General features: G+C 60.3%; 1 protein-coding gene across 1 annotated transcript; it reads right to left on the bottom strand.

Moving 5' to 3' along the window:
* Window positions 1-4,482: 4,482 nt before the first annotated feature.
* Window positions 4,483-13,357, bottom strand: MAP1S (microtubule associated protein 1S). Its single transcript, XM_084760748.1, has 7 exons — window positions 13,178-13,357; window positions 10,706-10,810; window positions 9,956-10,038; window positions 9,201-9,341; window positions 6,922-9,028; window positions 5,339-5,562; window positions 4,483-4,934 (listed from the first exon to the last, which is right to left on the bottom strand). Exons 1-7 carry the CDS (start codon window positions 13,299-13,301, stop codon window positions 4,779-4,781), a joined length of 2,940 nt encoding a protein of 979 aa, XP_084616874.1. The 5' UTR covers window positions 13,302-13,357; the 3' UTR covers window positions 4,483-4,778.
* Window positions 13,358-14,811: the final 1,454 nt, after the last annotated feature.

A 14,811-nucleotide genomic window follows, 5' to 3' on the forward strand; every position in this document is an offset into this window, starting at 1 on the left:
TGAAGTCATGGTGTGTGTGTGTGTGTGTGTGTGTGTGTGTGTGTACACCACTTATACACACATCAGAAAGGAAGGAGCTTCAGTTGAGGAAATGCCTCCATGAGATCCAGCTATAGGACATTTTCTTTTTCTTTTTTTTTTCTTTTTTTTGGGGGAGGGGGTTCTCTGTGTAGCCTTGGCTGTCATGGACTCTCTTTGTAGGCCTTGAACTCTCAGAGATCCGCCTGCCTCTGCCTCCCGAGTGCTGGGACTAAAGGCCTGAGCCACCACTCCCAACCAGTAAGGCATTTTCTTAATTAGTGATTGATGAGGAAATGCCCAGCCCATTGTGGGCGGTGCCATCCCCTGAGCAGGTGGTCCGGGGTTAAGAAAGCAAGCTGAGGGCTGGAGAGATGGCTCAGAGGTTAATTAAGAGCGCTGGCTGCTCTTCCAAAGGTCTTGAGTTCAATTCCCAGCAACCACGTGGTGGCTCACTATCATCTAGGATGAGATCTGGTGCCCTCTTCTGGCCTTCAGGCGTACATGAAGGGAAAACTCTGTATATGAAATAAATAAAGGAATGAATGAATCTAAAGAAAGAAAGAAAACAGGCTGAGCAAGCCAGTAAGCAGCACCCTCCATGGCTCTGCACCAGCTCCTGCTGAGCCACTGGCCTGACTTCCTTCACGAGGGACTACAGCCCCCAATTGCTTTACGTTCATCACAATGCAATTGGCCCTGAGTGGGAACAGGTTTGGATGTGTTTCGAACATTCACCGCATGCAGCAGTGAAGAGGGTACCCCAGACTACCTAGTACTTCCAGCCTGGATCCCAGCACTTCTGGGAGGCATCTGGTTGGTCCTGAGGATTTGGCCATCACTCACCATCTACCAATAACGTCCAGTTAAGGGGCTGGGAAATGACTGACACATTAGCAGGCGGGGCTTCAATTGGAGGGAGGGGTCACCCCAGCTCCCCTTCCTGGGCTCAGTGAAATGAGCAGCTTTGCTCTCCCATGATGCTCCGCTACGACAGGGGCTGGCAAACTAGGTGAATCTGGCCTCAACACTGGACCCACGTCGGGCCCAGCCCAGTCTCTTTCACGTCCCTCCCGCCTCAGGGTGGCTGCTCTTGCACTGTTTTTCTTTTCTTTTGGAGTATAAGGTGAGATTGGGGTGTCTGCGCACACTCAGCTGCTGTGCGACGCCGAGCCACGCCCCCACCTGCCAGGTCCCCTTCTGATTAGTCATTTTCTCGTCTTTAGCTCTTCCGGATTTTCCAAAGCCGCCTGGGTACCTGGTGTGGCTTCTGTCCTTCCCTCCAGGCCGGGAACCCCAGGGAATGTGGCAGCTCACACAGGCGAAGTGTGACCCGCATTCCCACACCCCACCCTTCTTTCAACCCTAGGCTAGCGGCGAGCTAGAGAGGAAGCGAGACTCGCTCGCTGCAGCCTGGGGAACTCCAAGGCGGGGAAGGTACAGCCCCAGGCGGCAGCGCGAGTCCCCTGAAGGCTCCCACCCAGCTCGCGCCCATGCACCTACACAGGGTCTCTTGCTGAACCTGGGGACCAGAATCCTGGGCATCCTCCTGTCTCCCTCCACCTCCCTCAGTGTTAGCTAGAGTAGCTTTTTTTGTTTTTGTTTTGTTTTGTTTTTCGAGACAGGGTTTCTCTGTGTAGCCCTGGCTGTCCTAGACTCGCTTTGTAGACCAGGCTGGCCTCGAACTCAGTGATCCGCCTGCCTCTGCCTCCCGAGTGCTGGGATTAAAGGCGTGTGCCACCATGCCCGGCTGAGAGTAGCTTTTTAAAGGCGTTCTGGAAATTGAACTCAGGTCCTCAGGCATGAAAAAAAAAAAAAAAAAAAAAGCACTTTACTCACTGAGCACCAGTCCACAAAAGACGCTCTTGGGGTCTGTTTGTTTTTTGTTTTAAGACAGTCTCACTGCGTGTCCCATGCTGACCTCAATGTCAACATCCTCCTGCCTCACCCTCCTGGGCACTGTGAAGGCACCTGACCCTGACCCCTGGCTGAGACTCCATGTTGGTCACTGTCCCCCTCCCCACCCCTCCAGTCCCCCTTCCGTGTCAGTCTCTCCCAGCACCCCTCAGTGCCCCATGCTATGCATGGCCCTGCCTGCCCCACCCCCACCCCATTCACCCGGATCCCCTGGTGCCCTGGGCTATCAGCCTGGCCTAGCAGCCCCCTGGGTCCTGAGCCCCTGCTGAGCAGACGTGGATGTAGCTGGGGGCTGTGGTGTTTCAGCCATATTGGGTGGGCCGTGCCAGCGCGGAGGGAAGGGGAGGGTAAGCCGGGGGCGAGGACCTGCTGTGAGGGCGGAAGCCAGGCCGTGGCCTAGGACTGACAGAGCACCCACTCATCGGTCTCCTTGGCCCCAGGGTCTGGCTGGGGCTCTAGGCGGTTAGACAAAGCCTGCTGGCCTTGGCCGTGCCACGCCGAGTCTCTGCAGAAGGCTGGCCAGTCACTGGAGCGCTGACCACTGACGGGTGCTGGGCAGAGTGACCACACAGCCGGAGGAAAATACCCTGTACTTGGGAGGCAGAGGCAGGAGGGTCCCTGTCGGCAGAGAAGTCAGGGCTATAGAACGGGTCCGTTCAGCCCCAAGCACTGCACCAGCACACCAGAGTGGCAGACCTCCTGGTTTGTTGTTTACTTTTTGTTTTGAGACAGGTGCTCTCTGTGCAGGCCTGAGGCCCTCAATGCAAAGATCCACCTCCCTCTGCCTCCGAAGTGCTGGGATGCACTTAAAGTGGGCCTGGTGGCACTCAGGAGGCGGAGGCAGGCAGATCTCTGAGCTCAGGGTCAGCCGGGTCCCAGGCCAGCCAGGGCTCCCCACCTGCTCTGGGCCTCGCCTTGGGAGGAGTTACCAGGTGCAGTGTCCTTGTCTCTAGTGAGGTCACCACCTGCTCACAGCTCGGCAGCTGCTGCCAGTGCTTGGGAGGCTCTGTGGATGCCCCTTCCTGTCACTCACACTGCCTGTCTTTGCAGTAGCTGGGAGGTGGCGGCTGTGATGGCCTGCCCAAGCGCTGACAGCTGCACTGCCAAGCTCGGGTGCCGGACGCCGGATCTACACGCGTGGCTTATCAGGGTTCATCCAGGACTCCTGACCTGCGGTCCCTGCGGGGCCACACGCCCCTCCAAGCTCTGCTGCCCATGGAACGGGGCAGTCCCTGGGCCAGGTGATGGCCTGGTTGCTGACACCAAGGCCACTGTAGTCCAGCCTGCAACCGCCAGCTCCACAGACTCCACGCTGACTGAGAACCTGACAGCCACAGGGAGTGAGGCCCAGAAACCACAGCAGCAAGGAGAGTCCGAGGGCTGGTGCGTAAGGAGCACAGGCTGCTCTTGGAGAGGCCTACAGGGTGGCTCATCACCATGCCACGTGACTGTCTCCCCCGTCAGCCCGGGCTTTAACCCACCTCCTCAAAATGGTCCAGTGAGACGGATCAGCTGGTAAAGGTGCTTACAACCAAACCTGAAAACCTGAGTTCAATCCTTGGACCTATATGGCAGCCGGAGGAGCGCCATCCTTCCAAGTTGTTGTCTGAGTGGGTCCTGGGACAGTGGCTCCTGTCATCAGTGAAGGTTGACAGGTAGGTGTCACCTTGGAAGGGTAAGTCTGCAGGGGACAGTGCGTCAGGGGAGCAGTTGGACTTAAAGGGGGCTGTAGCTCCTTAGCGCACTCCTGTGGACTATGTATGAACTACCCCATGGAACACACTTGTAGGGCCTTGTGTGGTGGCAGAGGCTTGGACTGCAGATGGCCTGTGCCACCAGAGCCTTCACTAAAGCTGCCTGTAGGTGGCACACAACAATGCCCGTGTCTGCTTCAAACAGGCTTAGTCTGGAGATGTGAGGCCAGAACCAAGGCTCTGCAGAGTGGGTGCCAATCTCACTGCCGTGGACATGGGCACCACTGCGTGAAACACCATGATGTCGGGTGTTCCCACAAGCCAAAGCTGGCCACACCCACGCTTAGCTAGGGCACCAGCGCTGTGATCAACCCAGGACCAAAAGCAGCCTGGAGAGGAAAGGGTTTGCTAGGTTTACGCTTCCATGGAGGGTGCCGCTTGGGGCTTGCTCCTCAGGGTTTGCTCGGCTTTCTCACAGAACCCAGGAGCACCAGCTCAGGGAAGGCACCACCCTCAGGGGGCTGGGCCCTCCCCCTTCAATCCCTAGTTAAGAAAACGCCCCACAGCCTGATCCTCAGGAAGCCTTTTCTCAGCTGAGGCTCCCTCCTCTCGGACAAGGCTAGCTTGTCTCAAGTGGACATTAAACTATGCACGCCAGCCTTCACTCCTATTAGGTTCTCCCCAAGGGTGAGTGATGGCTAGAGCCGGCTGGGAAGAGGAAACACGGATGAAGGGGATGCCTGCAGCAGGCCAGCCGGCTGTGGAAGAAAGCGGGCTGAGCAACGGCGGGGACAAGCCGGGGTTCTCCCCAGCTGCTCATGCCGCGGCGCTTACACTGCAGCAGAAGCCGAACCAGAGTCGCCCACCTGCTTTATTCTCTGTGGTTTTTGAAAGGATTCACTGTGTAGACCAGGCTGGCCTGGAACCCACACCAATCCTCCTGCCTCTGCACCCTGAGTGCTGGGATGGAGCGCGTGGACAGTTGGGCCTGCACGTGACGAGGCGTCAGCGCGTGACAGCAGCGGCACTGTTGCTGGGGGTGGAAGCTGGGGTGTCACACAGTGGCTCACTCTAGCATGGTGTGTGGCTGTTGCGTGGAGCACAGAGCCCACCGCAGGAACTGTTCCCAGGGTGCACTGCGGTGCAGGGCTAGAACTCCACTTTGCAGGCAGGAAAGGCCTCGTCCTGCATGGACACCATGCTGCCGCTGCCCAGCACCCTGATGCCCAGCGCCTGGTGCTGCTCATGCGTCTCCTCATACCATCTGTGCATCACCACAGAGTCGAAGGTGGGGATCAGTGTGACCTGGGGGACAACAGGCAGACAGGTGAGTCCTCTCCAATGGCCGATCACCCCTGCAGTACCCAAACCTCTTTGTAACCCAGGGTCAGCACGTGGCCAGGCTGGCCTGCCACTCCATGCACATGTCCCTGGGGCTGCGGCCTCTGTCACACTAGAGCAGCTGCGTCGTGGGACCTTTATTCCCACTGTTCCCAAAGCAGACAGTGTTCTGGGGGGCACCTGCTTGGGTGTGTGGTGTGCCTCCACACCCTGCCGTGCTCCCGGCTTTGGGGAGCACCCACCCTCTGCTGACACCTCTCAGCTGCACGGGCACGCCCTGTTCCACAGAGCTGTCCTGCAGGCGACAGGGCACCTAGGCCCCATGCCCTGGGGTCCTAGAAAAAAGTGAGACCTGAGTCCTCACCCACCTGCAGGTCCAGGTCCCACTGCTGTTTGCCAGCCAGCAGGGCGTCCAGCACGGCGCGTAGGCCCTCCTCCTGGCGCTGGCCCTGCCCACTGATGACATAGCAGAGAGCGCGCACACGCAGGAAGAAGTCCTGGTCCAGGTGGCCCGCACCGCCCCCGGGCAGGTAGGCCAGGTCCAGGTAGACAGGGGAGCCAGCAGCGGGCGGGGAGGGGCGGGCGCTGGGCCCTGTGGGAGGTACAGGTTGGTGGTGGCATCATGTGGCTGTAGGGCACCTCTTTAATAAGTGGCTCTTCCCTTCCACTAGGGACAGACACCCCAGATCCCTGTACCCTGTATTCCTGGGACTCTGCCTGTGTGGCTATAGCTCAAGGGGCCAGTGCAGGCCACCCCTCCTGGCCCATGGAGGTAGGTGCTCAGAGAACAAGAGCAGCCTGCGAGACCCAGGGCACACACAACTGAGGGTGCTCACAGCTTGTGACTTGAGACACAAAGGCCTGCTCCCACTCCCAGGTAACAGGGAGCCAGGACAGCAGAGGATGCAGACCTGAGGGATGGAGGACCAGAGATGCCCACAGCTGCCTTAGTATAGCCAACAGAAGCCCTGCCGTAGGACATATTGCCCTGCTGGGGACACTGGGGTCCCCCTGGCACTGAGGTCTACAGAGGGACAGGGCAGACCAGTGTCGCTGACACTGCAAGGCACTTCTGAGCCTAGGCCATACTGGGTATGTGTGAGGCCTGACAAGCTACAAATGCCATGCCTGCCCAGATCTGGCATCAACAGGGCTGGTGCCGTGGTTAGCTGTGCACTGTCCTCGGTGTGGCCTACCCAGTGGGGTCACTAGGAGCCACTCTGGGTAGAGAGAGCTGAGTCTCCCAGTCACCTAAACCCCCAGCCACAACCTGTAGCCTGCAGCAGTGCCTAAGGCCAGAGCCCTGCTGGGGACAGGCCCAGAGATGGCCTTGGTACCGCCTGCCTGGGGGTCCAGGTGTCCTTGGAACCCACATGCAAGACCAAGGCCAGGTGCTCACCTGTCAAGTCAGAATTCTAGGTCAGCCTGGGCTAAAGTGCAAAACGCTCTCAGTCTGTTGCAGAGACAGGGTCTTTCTCCACTGGCCTCAAACTACCTGCCTCTGCCTCCCGAATGCTGACATTAAAAGGTTGCACTACCACGCCTGGCAAACCTGCTCAAAACCCCTAAAAGAGCCAAGCCTGGCAGACAGCCCGGCCTCTCAGCCTCTCAAGGCTTCCTTCTGCATACAGCCATCTCAAAACACCAGGCAAGTGCACCTCTGGCAGGCGAGGACTAGAGAAGGCGGACCTCACCACACCCTGTCAGCAACACCCGGGCCCAGCAGGGGCCACTCTGGGACCAAGACAGAAGTGCCTCAAATACCATCATCCCAACAATGAAAGCAAACAGGGAAAGCCAGAGCAGAAGACTTCTGAGGGCAGGAAGTACAGGGTAGGGAAGCACTTCAACCGGCTGCTCCCTCCCAGCAAGGCAGTCCCCGAGCAGGAACAAGGCTCAGAGGCAGCAGCCGGCTACAGCCAGAGCAGAAAGGTGGGCGGGAGGGACTCACCCGAAGAGAGCCTCGTGGAGGAGGCCGTCTTGGAAACAGTCTTGGGGACTGAGGGCTTCCTGGTGAGGGGCACACGGCCTGGCTTGTCTGCGGGTTCACTGCGGGCACTGAGTGGCCGGGCCCGGTCCCCCGCAGGGCCCTTGGTCTTGGCAGTTACGGTTGCAGCTTTGGAGGCGGCAGAGGCAGAGCTGGGCCTTGCAGGGGCCTTGCGACTACGGCTGGAGCTGGTGGGGTTGGGAGGCTGCCGGACACGGGGCGGCAAGGCCTCGGGATCCACCATGCAGATGCCAGGCGCGTCGGGCAGCGGTGGTGGCACACGAGGCGTGGGCAGCGGATCCCTGGCCGCACTCTCACTGCCGGCGTCATCATCGGAGTCTGCGACTGGCACGGGGTCAGAGTCAGACAGTGTGGGCAGGGACTCGCTCACCGACGTGGGTGGTGTCTCGGGTGGCCGCTCCTGGGAACGAGCACTGCTGTCTGAGCTGCCCGGGGAGGCAGGAGGAGGTGGCTTGCGGTGCGCAAACTCACAGGGTGACACGAGGCACAGGTCCACGTCGTGTGGGGACGTGGAGCGCCGCGCTAGGCGTAAGGGAAGGCTAAGCCCTGACTCGCCTGCTGGCAGCACCTGCTCAAAGGACACAGAGAGCGACTCGTCCACCTCGGTTGAGTGTGGTGAGCCCAGCTCCGCTGGCAGAGAGGGCGTGGTCAGCGTGGGCGTCGTGGCAGTGGGTGTTGTGGCCGAGGGTGAGGCGTCAGGGGCGGGCTCCGGCCGTAGCGGGCTGAGGGACAGGCGCTCAGGGCTGTTGCCAGGTGCCTTAGGTGGTGGGGATGGAGCTGGGGACAGGGTTGGGGATGGGGCAGGTGGCCGCTCAGGCTCCACGCTGTTCCCCGATTCTCCCGGGCACTGCGGCACACAGGATGTTGGTGGCCCTGCCAAAATCGGGGCACGAGGCCCATTCTGTAAGGTGCGGGTCTTCGTGTTGGTGACACCAGGTCCAGAGCGGCGAGTGTCGCGAGCTGTAGGCCGCGTGGGCCCAGGTTTTGTGTCCTTCTTTGGGTGTTGTGTGGCCGGGGCAGGCTCCTTTCTCACTGTGCTCCTGCTGGGTGCGCAGCCAACAGCGCTGCGGGCGGGTTCCTTGCGTGCGCTGTCACGCGAGGCCAGGCTGTCCTGGCTGTCGGCCCTCGCAGGCGAGTCCAAATCGCGCGCAGTGACCACGGGTCGGCGCAGGCACGGCAGGTGCTGCAGGCGCTGCAGCCCGTCCAGCAGGCGCGCAGGTGGTGTGCGGCCCGGGAACAGCACACGCACCACCTTGTCGCCGGGCGCTGCGGGCTGCCACACCAGCAGGGCACAGGCAGGTGCGGCGGGGTCCCCGGGCGGTGGGTGCAGCACAAACAGCTCTAGGCGGCCTACGCCCAGCTTCTCGAAGAGCACGGTGGGGCGCGCGGGCTGCGGGCCACGCTGCAGAGGCAGAGGCACGATGCCCAGGCTCCGCAGCAGGCTCCGCGCGCACACGGCCTCATCCTCGCCTCCACGCAGCCTCGACACGGCCTCGCGCGCGTTCAGGAACACCACACCCAGCGCCGGGGACAACAGGCGGCGCAGCCGCTCCTCACGCTGTCCCTGCGGCCCCGCGGCCGCTTCCCGCTCGGCCAGCTTGCGGCGCAGCAGGCTGTTGAGGCCCGGCAGGCTGTCAGCGCCCGCGTGGGTTACCAGCACAGCATCCACGCGGTCCAGGTGGCGCACCAACTTCCAGAAGCTCGACTTGGGGTTGGAGCCACCGTTCACCAGCACCGTGAAGCCGTTGACTGCAAAGAAGGCAGCGTCGCCCAGGCCGCCCGGGAACACGTAGCAGCAGGGCCGCGCCAGGCGCAGGAAGCCGCCCGCGGCTGGGGGCTCCAGCAGATCGAAGGGTGACGGTGGCTCTAGTGACTCGGCCACATATTCCAGGAAGACACGCAGGCCCTCGGAGGCCGGCAGCCGTGCCGGTGGGTTCAGCCGCAGCTGCAGCCCGGGCGCGGGGCCCAGCCGAGCCCAGTCCCCGAAGGTCGGGCAGGTCAGGGTGAGGACCGGAGGGGCAGCGGGTGCTGAGGCCAGCGCATCCTGGACCTGTAGGACCAGCACAGAATCACCTGGACCAGAGGGCTGGCGGCACTCCCCCTAATCCCCAAACTTCGCTGGTCACCCCAGGCCCACCCAGTTCTCCGGGGTAGTCACCCCTATTCTGTCCAAGCTCTCTACTCAATGCTCCGGAAAGGACCGCGCAGAGGGGGCAGCTCACCTCTTTGTCCCCCAACACCTGCAGGAAGTGGTGGGCTGAGAAGCCCCCAGTCTGTAGCAGCAGCTCCCCGGTCTCCTCCAGGCAAGGCCCTGCCAGTACCAGCAGTTTGTAAGGAGCGGGGTCCATCAGGAGGTTCCGCAGCTGTGGGGTGAGGGGTGGGGGGGTGGGGTGAGCTCCTTGTGAGCAGTGCTGGGCCATGCCCCAGCTCTGAACTCACTTGTGGAGGTAAGCGAGAGCAGAGCCGCCCGCTGCGCACCCCGCAGCCCTCAGCTTCCCAGCACCAGCTGCATCTGCCTGTGCAGCTGGCTCGGCTCCTCCACCATGGCACTCAGGAGATGCACACAGCCTTCTCTTTCTTTGCTTTCTTAGCCAGAGCATGTGCTTTCCTCTACAAAAGCACGGGGCACCCTTCACCTCCTAATCCTGCTTCTGTCTCCTCCTGCTACAGGACAACAGGCCTAGGACATTTCCAGATCAACTGGCGGCATGCAGCGGGGAGTACCAGAGCTGCCTGGCCCTCCGCTGTCCTGTGACTGAGAGGAAGGTGCAGACTGGCCAAAGCCAGGACTCCTAGCCACCTAGGGCAGCTCTCAGGTCAGGCTGCAGCCGCTGCCTCACTCAAGTTCCTACTGCCTCCAGCTGGACACACAACACCCGCTTCCTGCGAGGCAGGAAGCAGAGGTCAAGTGTTAAGCACACTGCTGGGAAGGTATAAGGACAGGACAGGGCAGGTCCCCAGGGCGCCTGCTCCTTACCTCATCGCACAGGGACCTGTCTGAGGGGTTGAGCAGGACCAGGGTCTCCAGGGTCTCTCCACGGTGGTGCAGGCTCCGCTGGCCTGTGGGATGACAGGTCCAGGCCCCAATTCAGATCAGGGGACCCTCAGGTACCACAGGCACCTGGTGGAGCTGTGCCCTGGGGCCTCAAGCAGCCAGAGGTGCTGGACTGGCCACTCGCACAAGCACAGCAGCAGACAGGGCAGCATCAGGCCTTCTCTCAAAGCAGCTCTTGGGGCTCCAGGACCCCCAGCCGGAGAACATGTGGCCATCCAGAAGGGACTTTCAAAGGGGCTGCAGCACACAGTAGGCCATAGTGTGTGGCATTTCCAGCTTTTCTCCACCCCACCAGGATCAGGAAGCCACTGTGACCCAGAGGGGCAGCTAGACGGACACTTCCTTCCCCTCCTGCGGCTGGAGGTGGTGACTCAACCCGCTGGCCAGGGGCCGGGCTACCAGCAACACTTACAGCGGGGCCAGGGGCTGCTCAGGCTGCTCTGCGACCCCTCATTCAGGGAGCCTGCCCTGCACCCCATCTCCACATCCCTATTGGCTAACAGCACCCTGTAGGTTCTGGGCCACAGCAGCCCCTCCTTAGCGTTGCTGCACCCTTCTGTAAACAGGGACGGAGCATGCGCCCTGCTCCTGCTGCCCCAAAGCAGAGCAGCACCTGCAGGTCAGGGTAGCACTGTGCAGGCCTCGGCGGCGTCCACTCCATGCCCAGCTCACCTTTCACAATGCTGGAGAAGGTGGCCGAGTGCCGCGACACAAAGGCCTTGAGCTGTTCGTCCAGGCTGCAGACTGCAGGGTCCACATCGTCCCAGGAGCGAACACCTGAAGGTGGCGGGAGACAGAGCTCAGCTCCAGCGCCCCCTTCCGCGTGATCCCAGGGGAGCAGAGGGGCTCAGGCACGCCTCAGCACTTCACCAGCAAGATGACCAGGCCCTATCCACACCCCTGACCTCAGCTACATAGTGGGTTCTTTTCTACCCCCTATCCCCCCAGTTTCACCCCTATAACTAGATAGAAGAGAAAGAAGAATGGGGGGAGGGGAGAGCTATGAACCTAATTTCTTTCTTCCTTTTTCTTTGAGCATGACTATGAACAAATTGCAACCAACTCCTTCTTATCAGGGCCCTAGCATTTATAAACCCTCTGAAAAATCCCCAGAATTCCAAATGTCACATCGCAAAAAACATATCTGCAGCTGGTAAAACCACGCCTCTGCTAGAGCACGAGGGAAATCATAGCCAGCTACTTTGAAGCAGCCCCATATTCCCACACCTGGGATTAAAACTAAACCACATTCTTATATTTCTGGTTCTTCTTTATTTTTACTTTTTTTTTTTTAAAGGTTTTTCAAGACAGGGTTTCTCTGTGTAGCCCGAGCTGTCCTGGAGGTCACTCTGTAGAACAGGCTGGCCTCCAACTCAGAGATTTACCTGCCATTGACTCCTAAGTGCTGCGATTAAAGATGTGTACCACCTCTGCCCAGCTAATATTTCTGCTTTTTTAAAGCGACCAGTTAGATTTATCAACACACACACAGGTCTGCATATGCACATGCATGGCCCTGTCTATGTGTGTGCATGAGCATGTGGAGTCCAGAGGCCAGCACTCGGTGTCTTCCTCAACTTCCTTACACCCAGGGACAGAATCCCTCATGCAGTTGAGTGAGGCTGGCTGCTGGCACCGGGACCACCCTGCTCTGTTTCCAGAGCTGGGTTACAGGCACCTCCTGCCAAGGCCAGCTTTGATGAGACGCAGGCGCTTAGCAGTTCCACCTCCTCAGGCATCTCAGCCACCGGATTGGAGGTGGGCGTCTCTCACTGGCACTGGCTGGATTGCACAACCACCTTCCCGCCTCCAACTCCAAAGGGCTGAGATGACAAGTGTGCACACACCTGACTCTCTCGGGCTGTTCTCGCCTGAGAAGCACCCCTCTGCGCTGATCTCCAATAATCAGAGTCCCTGTGTGTCCCCACCCCCCTTCAGGCCCTAAGACAGGCTTTCCCCTGAGCCAATGGGTCTCGACCTTCCTGATGCTGCAAGCCTTTTAACCTTTCCTCATGTTGTGGTGACCCTCAAACCGTAAAATTATTTTTGTTGCTACTTCATAACTGTAATTTCGCTACTGTTGCAAACTGTAAATGTCTGAGGGAAGACCCCTGTCAGCATGACCCACAGGCTGAGAACCACTGCTCTAGGCCGGGCGAATCCCTGAGTCCCCCGACCCCAGGGAAGTCTGGTTTGTTTTGGGGTCCTCACCCCCCCCCCCAGCACACCACCATTCCCCAGAAGGCCAGCTATGTGCTGAGCCTGTCACACTTAGGTTCAGGAACATTCTCCAGCCCATGGGCATTCTGTGTTCTTCTGGAGATTTTATTTTTTGAGACAGGATCTCATGTCTGAGTGCAAATACCCTACGAAGTTAAGGACAGGCCACTTATCCGACCTCCATCTCTGAGATGCTGAGATGATGAAGGATGCTACCAATGCAGCCCAGGGTTGTGCATGCCAGGCAGCGACTCTACGGATCGGAACCCCCCTGCACTTGTTTTTGAGAAGGCTGCCTTTAGCCCAGGCTGGCCTGAAACTGGCAGTGCTCCTCCGGCCTCAGGCCTCAGCTCCCGACTACCGGGGTGACCGGCCGGGGACTTCGCTGCATTCGCTGCCCCGTGGCAGGCGATGCGGCCCCGCCCCGATGCCCCGATGTGGCAGGTGCTCCTGAGTCAGCTCCCCTCGTGCCAAGCATCCCCAGGGCTCCGCGCCACCCACGCGCCAATTAGCAGCCCGGGAAAGCAGGCCCCGGGGCGCCGCAGGAACGTGCGAGCCCGGCGAGGGGCGGGGCCGGAGGAGGAAGGCCGCACCCCGCCGGAACCCCAAAACCAGGGACGCAGCGACCACCGGAGCCCCAGGCCGCTCCATGAACCCTGTGCCCCCGGAATCCGACGCCCTACGTGCCGTGCGGTACGGGGAGCCCCGCCGGCCCCGGCCCACCCGACACAGTGACCCACGCCACTGTTTTGCCCACGCGGCCTCCCGGCACGTGCGGACCCCCCAAAGGACCGGGACCGCGCCCCGGAACGTTGCGTCCGGGGACCCCGCACCCCACCCGGACCCCGGCCCTCCGCGCGCCGGAACCCCCAGCCCCGGACGCCCCGCCCCACCGCCCTCGCCCCTCGGCTCCCGGGGACCGACCTCGTTCCAACTCCTCCAGGACGTAGGCCAGCAGCCCCGGGTGGCCGCACTCGCCGCCCACCACCAGCAGCAGCAGGGAGCTCGGCGCCTCCACGGCCTCGGGCGCCGCCATCACCGCCGCCATCTTCGCGCCGCCCCGACGCTCTGAGCGTCCCGCCCCGCTGGCCACGCCCCTTCAAGGAGCGTACCGGAAGCACCGGAGACCCCGGCCGGAAGCGCCCCCTCCTCCCCGCCACCCTGTCAACGCCTTCTAGGCCTTGGGAGACCGTAGAGGGCTGACCGTGGCCCCGAACTAAGGAACTGTTGTCCCTCCCAAATGTCCATTCATTCATTCATTCATTCATTCATCCATCCATCCATCCATCCATCCATCCATCCATCCACTCAGCGACACTTTTGGAATTTCTGCCCCCTCCCCCCGAACCTCATCACATCCCAGTGGCTCCACACAGAACCAGAGCCTCATGGGTCCTGCAAGCTTCCTAAGATAGGATTCCGAGGTCAAGGGAGACAGATGTGACAATGAGTGATGCGGGCACCATTCCTGCCGTTTTGGAAGAAAGGGCGTTTTGGAGGGGTGACGTCATCAGGGCTGCTCAGCTTCAGAGTCTACCTGACACCAGGCACGTTTTCCGCTGGCCGTGGCTACTGCTTCCCAGGAGAGCCCTGAGCCTCCTGCCGCCTCTGCTAACCCCCACCCCGGGACAGCCAGCCGGCAGCTTGGGACTCACTTGGGCTGTGGTCGGCTGGAGACTGCCTGCCCATGCGGCTCCATCCAGGCCTTCTGGAACACTCTCACCGCAATCTTTCATCTTTTATGGTCATTCCTTGTTAAGTATTTGAAATCCTGTTCATCCCAAGAAGAACCAGCTGGCTCCTCGGCAGTGAGGCCCCCTGTCAGGGGCTTCAGCATTCTCAAAGGAGGCTGAGGCAGGAGGATCACAAGTTCACAGTCAGTTTCCACTACCTAGCAATTATGAGGCCAGCCTGGACTACATCAGACCATGTATCAAAAACGACGATCTAATAATGCTGCTCTGCCCCTTTAATCTCAAGAGCAGAGGCCGCAGAACATTTGTGAGTTCAAGGCCAACACTGGTCTACCCAGTGAACTTCAGGACAGCTAGGACCACGCAGACTGTTTCAAAGCAAACGAAAAATAAGCAAAATGCAAATCAGGACCGATGTAAAGCACCAGGCAGCAGAACTGTGTCAGCTGCTAACTGACGCTCTGTCCCTGCTGCTGACTGACGCTCTGTCCCGCACTTTTCCAAGCCAACTTCCTCCTTGATCAGTGTGTAGCAACAGCCATGGCCTCCTGCCACAGTCTGAGGTTCCTGGATACCAATTTCCCTGTTTGGGAGGGGATACCAGTATCCTTCCCGAATCCTGACTCCTCCCTCTTGGCCAGCCGGCCTGGGAAGGCTCCTCCCCCTTGGCCCGTCAGCCTGCCTAGGCTGGCGGCTTATGATATTTCCTCTGTTGTTATAACGGAAACAGCACTGGGCTGGATCCATTCTCGGCCTTCTGGCTGAGATCAAGCGTGGAATGGCCGATGCACCCCATCCCACACACATCACAGAAGGCTGAGGTAGGACGACCGTGGAGAGTTTGAGGCCACGTGGGGCTACAGA

The sequence above is a fragment of the Acomys minous genome (genome assembly GCF_964271855.1).
Source record: "Acomys minous genome assembly, chromosome: 15".
In the NCBI taxonomy this organism is placed as follows: Eukaryota; Metazoa; Chordata; class Mammalia; order Rodentia; family Muridae; genus Acomys; species Acomys minous.